At 50.8% G+C, this 6,871-nt stretch overlaps 1 protein-coding gene across 1 annotated transcript in view; it reads left to right on the forward strand.

Moving 5' to 3' along the window:
• PTGIS (prostaglandin I2 synthase) overlaps window positions 1-6,579 on the forward strand; it is a 39,398-nt gene extending 32,819 nt beyond the window's left edge. Inside the window, exons 9-10 of the mRNA XM_054573616.1 lie at window positions 452-603; window positions 3,384-6,579. Of these exons, the coding sequence (XP_054429591.1) occupies window positions 452-603; window positions 3,384-3,528 (297 nt within the window). The 3' untranslated portion in view covers window positions 3,529-6,579. The remainder of the gene's footprint in view (window positions 1-451; window positions 604-3,383) is intronic.
• The last annotated feature ends 292 nt before the right edge of the window (window positions 6,580-6,871 follow it).

The following is a 6,871-nucleotide window of genomic DNA, read 5'->3' on the forward strand; positions in this document are numbered from 1 at the left end:
TACTCATAAAATAGAAATATATAGATACATATTTAAAGGTAAAATTTTTTCTTCATTCCCTTTCTCTCCAGTTCTATAGCATTCCCTAACAATGGTTGGGAGTGTGTCCTTTAAACTAGTTTTATGCCTTTGTGGACCTATACATACTTACACACATGTGAATAGATAGGTGTGTAAATAGGATCATACAGTGCATGCTGCCCTGAAACTTGCTTTTTTCACTAACAACCAGTCTTAAAAATTCTTTCCATGTGAGCACACACAGACCAAGCCCAGCCTTCTAAATAGCTGCCATACATAATTTTTTAACCAATCCTCCATTAATTGCCCTTTATATTGTTTCCCGTTTTTTTCCTCTTCTAAACAAGACTACGATAAACATCCTCATACTTTTCCTCATGCACACATGTCGTAGGAGTGGAGTCAGACATGGGCCTTCTTCCTATCTCAGGTATTTAAGTATAACCGATTCCTAAACCCTGATGGATCAGAGAAGAAAGACTTTTACAAGGATGGGAAGCGACTGAAGAATTACAGCTTGCCCTGGGGAGCTGGACACAATCAGTGCCTGGGGAGGGGTTACGCCATCAGCAGCATCAAACAGTGAGTATTGGGGGCTGGGGGAGGGGAGGTTCCTGCTCTGCGTGGTTGGTACGCACCCTTCTCCTGAGACGGCGAGCCGAGCCGGGGAAGGCTTCGAACGGGCAGTCCGGAAGCCATGTCTTGCCCACAAGTCTATTTATTTGTGTTTTTTTTAAATGTGTGCTAACTTGGAAGGATCAGGAAAGCTCACATAAAAAGCCAGCATTCTGATTTCTTCTGAAATAATCAGATCTAGCATCAGGTCCTTCCTCCAAGCCTAGGGTCCAAACGCCACACTCCCGAACACCGGACACCGGTCTTGGTGCAGCTGACCGTGGCCGTCTGTCTGCGGCTGCCGGGCTGCTCAGAGCCTCCTGGCAGGAACTGGCCACCCAAGTGTCGTCCTGCCCTTCCGTTCTTCTGATGCCTTGTTCATTCTCTTCCCTGCACCCCACGAGCCTTGGCCCCCGGCTGACAAACAGGTGGGACCAGGCATTAGGACATCCACCCTGTCCTTCTGTGCAGCTCTGTGCCATCATAAGTTGTGTGACCTTCTGTGCCCCCATTTCCTCAACTGTAAAATGGGGTACTGGTCCTACTATATCCCAGGGGTGTTGGGACAAAGGAATGGGATCTTTCTGAGTACTTAGCCCACTGCCTGGCTCACTATAGGCAGGTAATAAATGTTAGTTATTATAGTAATTACTAAGATCACTACTATTAATGGTCCAGCAATATGCTAAGTGAACAGGCACATTGCATTAATCTCTCAGCCTCAGTTTTTTCTGGCAGTAAAACGGAGGTCATTGTACAGCCGGTCTTGCTCTGACACTTCACGGGCGTTCCAAAAAACCACTGCGCTGGGAGAAATCGCGCATTAAAAGCCACAGACATAGTGGGGACAATGGGGCCAGGGCCCAGCAGTCAAACCCCACATCCGTGATACCTAAAGAAAGAGAGAAACAGCTAGGAGGAAATAGTAGTACAGGTTCACACATGTGAAACGGTTACAGACTATCCAAGTGCTGCAGCAAATGTGGTACTTTGTTCTTAAAATGACCTGACGTTCGCAGTGGAAGTGGACCGTGGATTGCAGCTGTGAGCCACGGTGAAGCATGGGAGGAGAGTTATCTGCACTCAGACCTCTGATATGGATGGTGTGGCGTGCGCGCGCCCCCCGCCACCGCCCCCTGCCGCACCGTGAACTGAGGTCACCGGTAGAGAGAGTTTAACTGTGAGAGCATTTTATGAATTCTTGCTCAGCTCAGCCCAGCTGGGGGCAGGCTTTTGCATTCTCCTTGTGTTTCTCGCCGATAAAATTGCCCATAAGCTCATGTGAAATTTGCATTAAGCTTCACTCATTCCCTACCAGATGAATCCCACTGGAACAAATGCAGGTGTTAAACAAGTGTTAAAACAGAGCCGACTATAGCTCCTAGTTCCTGAAGCTTCCACGCAGATGAGAGAGACAATGGACACTAAATACTTAACACAGTCTCTAGCACGTAGTGTGTCAATAAATTAGCTAATGTGTTATTTTTATCTTACTTAATTGTCATGACAACCCTGCTAGGTAGGTGTCAGCCCAACACGGAGGTCACATCATTTGCCAGGCTGCATGCCTGGTGAGTGGAGGTACCAGGATCCCAATCCAGGGGTGGGTACAGGACCCCCACCCTATATACACTCACCCTCTAGCATCTTACAGCTGCACAGCTGGAAGGGATACATCCCACCTTTTTTACCTTCTTTGACCAGACAGGGAAACTGAGGCCCAGAGTGGAAAAGAAACTCGATGAGGGTCACCCGTCCTTCAGTAGCAGAGCCCAGCTCTCCCGTCCAGAGCAGGGACTTTGCTCTGTCCTTGTCTTCCCTCTTCTTCATTCATTCAGTAAGATTCAAGAGTCCTTGCCGTGTGCCCTGCCCTACGTCGGGCACCTGGGCCTCGGCAGGGGGACGGTGGTGGGGTGGGGCAGGTGCAGATCCCATGAGGACCCTCACCGACAGAGGACTGTGAAATAAGACGGGGCAGGTGGGCGGAAGCAGCGCACACCAGGCAGGGCAGCCACCCCCTCTATGGACACACTGATTACATCATGTACATAGCGTGTTTACTTGCTAGGACAGAGTTCCAGGAGGTGGCAGTAGAGAGTGCTCATTCTCGCAAAGTTGGTCCACAGACCCCGTCAAGTGTCTCGAGGGAAGCCTGCCTATTTCTAATCTCACAAAGGCAGCCTGTAGTTTAGCAGCGGCCCTGACCAGGGCAGATGGCAAGGGTCCCAGGAGTGTCAGGGCGGGGGGATGAGTATGGTTGCGGGGGAGGGGAGTCAGGAAAAATCATTGTTCCCACTAATCCGGGGAAGCTAGTCTCTGCGGTACAGAATGACCCCCCATCTTAGCGGCTTGTGACAGCAAAGGCTGCACTCCCACTCACACAGTGTCGGCTGTGGGTTTGGGGGCTACCTCCCCTCCCTGCAGGCACTCAGCCTCTTTCCATCTCAGCGCAAGGCCCGCACGGCCGCCAGGCGGAAGGGAGAGCTGGCGAGGCCAGCCCCTGCCCTGCGGTGCTTCGGTGTGAAATGGACAGGCGTGCTTCTGCTCGCAGCCTGTCAGTCAGCGCTGCCCATGTGCCGGAGCTCCTGGGCCACTGTGCTCTGCGCTCTCACCCGCCTTTTCTCACGTCCCCGAGTGACAGTGGGGGGTCGGACTCCAGAGGAAGCCATTGATTGCTGTCCTGCCTTCTTCCGAACAAGCACCCCGTGCTCCCTCTCCTTCATGCCCTCAATGCCCTCTCTTTGCAGGTTCATGGTCCTGGTGCTGATGCACTTTGATCTGGAGCTGGTCAACCCCGATGTGGAGATCCCTGAGTTTGACCTCAGCAGGTATGGCTTCGGGCTGATGCAGCCAGAACACGACGTGCCTATCCGTTACCGAATCCGGCCGTGAGATCCGGAAGCAGACGGGACTCCACACGCTCGCCCCCACCCAGCCCACACCCGATCGATCACCCAACTTTCTCTGTCTGCCTCTGGCCTGGGTGTGGAGCTTTGAATACCCAGAGGCTCCGGCTTTCGCACTTTCCTGCTTTTTTTCCTGGAAGGCTGGTCTAGGGGAGGGGAAAAATGGAAGCTGAGAGATTTGTACAAAATGAGGCTCTTTCTGCTCCCAGCTCACCTTGCTCCTCTCATCCTATGACACCCACAAAAGTTAGGGCAGACAAGACAGACTAGGAGTCCTGATAGCTGTTCGCCTGGCCTCCAGGAGGGCCACCATGCAAGTCCTTGTCAACGGTGTGGTTGAGGCCTTAACCACTCAAAGCGGCTGCTGGCTGTAAGACCAGTTGGGATCTAGCAGTGTGTCCCATGAAATAAGCTCATCCCCAAATTATTAATAAACTAGCTGAAGCCAAGGGCCTTAGCAGACCTGTTTCAGTTCCCTCGTCTCTCTGTTCACACCGATTGTTGAGCAAATACGGGAGGGTTTTCCTGAAGCTACGCCGCCAAGATGCAGGTCGTGAGCTCCCTCTGGACGCTGGGCTCTGGGCAGTACACCTCGCTGTTCTGGAGTTGTGGACTCCAGATGCGACAAGCTTTGCCTGTGCTGGGACTCAGGTCAGGGATAAGAAAGACACAGGCTCCACAGGGTGGTCCAGAGGGAAGGAAGCAGCCTTGAGCCGGGCAAGCCAAGCAAAGAGGAGGCTTTGGTTCTCTACATTCTAGCTCAGAAGCTCCAGCTGTGAGCATGATCCAGTCTGCAGACCTGTTTTGTTTGGCATACACTTAAAAAATATTGCACATCAGTTGTTTTCATACCTTCTTTGGGAGAGTTGGTTCAAAATGTGCAGCTTCTCTTGAAAACTTCGAAGAGCTGGGCACACTGGGCCCATATTCCCAAAGGCACCCACTGGCTGCCTCCCTTATCTGGGACTTGTGTGCGCTGGCTCACCAGGGTTTCCAGTTGGTGGAATTTTTTTTCCGCTTCTCCTTACCTTCACAGTACCTCCTGGCCCATGAAGGCGTTCGAGTTTGAGAACCCTGTTCTGACTCTTACAAGTGACCTTTTAGGAGGTGGTAGGAACCTGCTGGTTGGCTCTCAGACTGCTGGTCCACCCTTCTACGTGCGCCACCCTTTGAACAAACAGATCAATGATGAAAACTTGCCTTTGTATCGATTTAGGGGGAAAAAAAGTTCAAAGAGAAAAGTTGCCTAGAAACCTTTATGATGACGTAAGTGTTATTAACATTAGGTTCTGTTTATTAAGGACTCTCCAATGGCTGTGACAGGCACAGCGGATGTAGTATTTCTACTTCGCACGCTATTTCTGCAGAGAGGGGGTGGTTGTGCCCTTTTTATCGATGAGGAAACAGGCTCAGAGAGGAGCAGTGACTGCCGGAGCCACACAGCTCATCAGCTGGTAGAGTTCAGCAGACGTATTGTCCCACTAAAATACATCCCTGGGCTCAAGGGGGTGGGTGGTGGAGGGACAGTTCTGTTTGGCATCAGAGCCAGAGGCGCCCATGGGTGGGTGCATCTCATGAGATGCAGACACACATACGCACACATAACTATGTCCCTTTAGCTTTGGCTGAAAGAGAAAGAGAGGACCTGAAATCTCTGAATGTTTCAAGCGCTAGTCTCTTCTTGAAGCAGCACTGGGGCTTGGGGGCTTCCCTAGCTCTCAGCTTCCAGGCGCCCCCAGGATTCCCAGACAGACACTGTGATTGGCAGGAGGCGGGATATCCCCAGGGAAACCCATCTTCACGCCTGGGTGACCCCTGCTGCCGCCTGCTTCTTAACTCCGCAGGAAATCAGGGCTGGCGGCTTCCAGTGGGAGGATGGAGCCGGTTTCCATGGCAACCCTCAGCTGCCTCATCCTGGCTGGGAAGGGAAGGAAGAAGGCCAGCAGAAATAGCAGCAGGAAGGTTTCTGTGCAAGGCTGCTACCCTGGTGTGGCGGGGGGAAGCCCTTATGACTCTCCTCTTCCGAATCAGGGATGCTTTGTCACTGACACTTGAGTCTCACCTGTGTTCACAAAAGTGCCAATTCCCTGTAAAGGTGGCGTACCTCCTTGAAACCACAATCATTAGGCAGAGACAGTTCTCCCACCAGGCAGCTCCAGCTGGTACCAGAGATATTGAAATGCAGCTTAGGAGACAGTGATTTAAGCCTTTCTTTGTTTTAATCTTCCTTTTTCATTTCTTTCTTCTTTTTTTTAATATAAAGAAGAAGGAGAGCTGAGTGGGTTAGTTAGGGAGGTACCCGGATGTCATTGTATTTCCTCATACCTTGCTTTAGAATCACAAAAATTGCAGGACCTATGTTAGAAGCACTCTTAGGTTGACCTCATGAAGTGTTTCCTTAACATTGTCATTTTTATTATCTTTGCTATGTTTTATGTTGTTTACCAAATATTGTCCTTTAAACAGACTCATTTTTTAAAACTTAACAGTTGTTTGGAAAGGGAACTTTTGTTTTGATCCCTGCCATTAATGGACAATATGTACCACTCATGGTCAAAAGTACCAAGTGACTGAAAAATTGCTAGGAAGGGGTCTCCATGCTGGTGTCACCAAGGCTCAGAGCCTGAGGTCCGTCACTTCTCTGTCACAAAATGAGTGAGTGTTCAAGCCAGCCAGCATCGCCCTGTGACTTTCTCCTTGACGATCACTGGACGAAGAGGACAGAAAAAGGAGTAAGCTGCTCACCACATGGGTCACCTGTGCATCCACCTGGTCTGAGTACCACCCAGGGTCTTCGACCACCAGTGGGCCCCAGGCACACTGAGCTGGTGACTTCCCGCCCACCCATTCTCCAGATGAGAGTTGATGTGTCTTGCTAGAAGTCATTGATGTTGATGTTATTTTTTAAATAAAGTGTTTCATGAGTAGCAGTGATTGTTACACCTTTCCATTTAAGTGCAGCGTTCTATTTTCCTATAACATTGTCGAGCAGAAACGTGCTGAAATACATGAAATCATCCTTGTGAAACTGCCTCAGCGTGACTCAGATCGCAGGAGCCAGCTGTGTCCAGGATGGCACTTAGCTGCTGGGACGGGAGCACAGAGTGCCTGCTCTGTGCCCAGCTCTGGGACAGGGCCTTAGGTCAAGCCACACCTCCAAGGCATGCGTCATTACCTCCATTTGTACAGGAGAAGGAGCTGAGGGGCAGAAGGGTGAAGCGGTTTGCCCGAGATCACGTGGCGAGTAAGTAGTGGATGCGGGATTCAAGCGCAGCCCCCTCTGCCTCCTGAGGCCATGTTCCCATTGCTGATCTTCCTAGTGGCAGAGA

Source organism: Pteronotus mesoamericanus, unplaced genomic scaffold (genome assembly GCF_021234165.1).
Source record: "Pteronotus mesoamericanus isolate MK-2021 breed Mesoamerican mustached bat unplaced genomic scaffold, CSHL_Meso_final contig_25, whole genome shotgun sequence".
NCBI classification, from domain to species: Eukaryota; Metazoa; Chordata; class Mammalia; order Chiroptera; family Mormoopidae; genus Pteronotus; species Pteronotus mesoamericanus.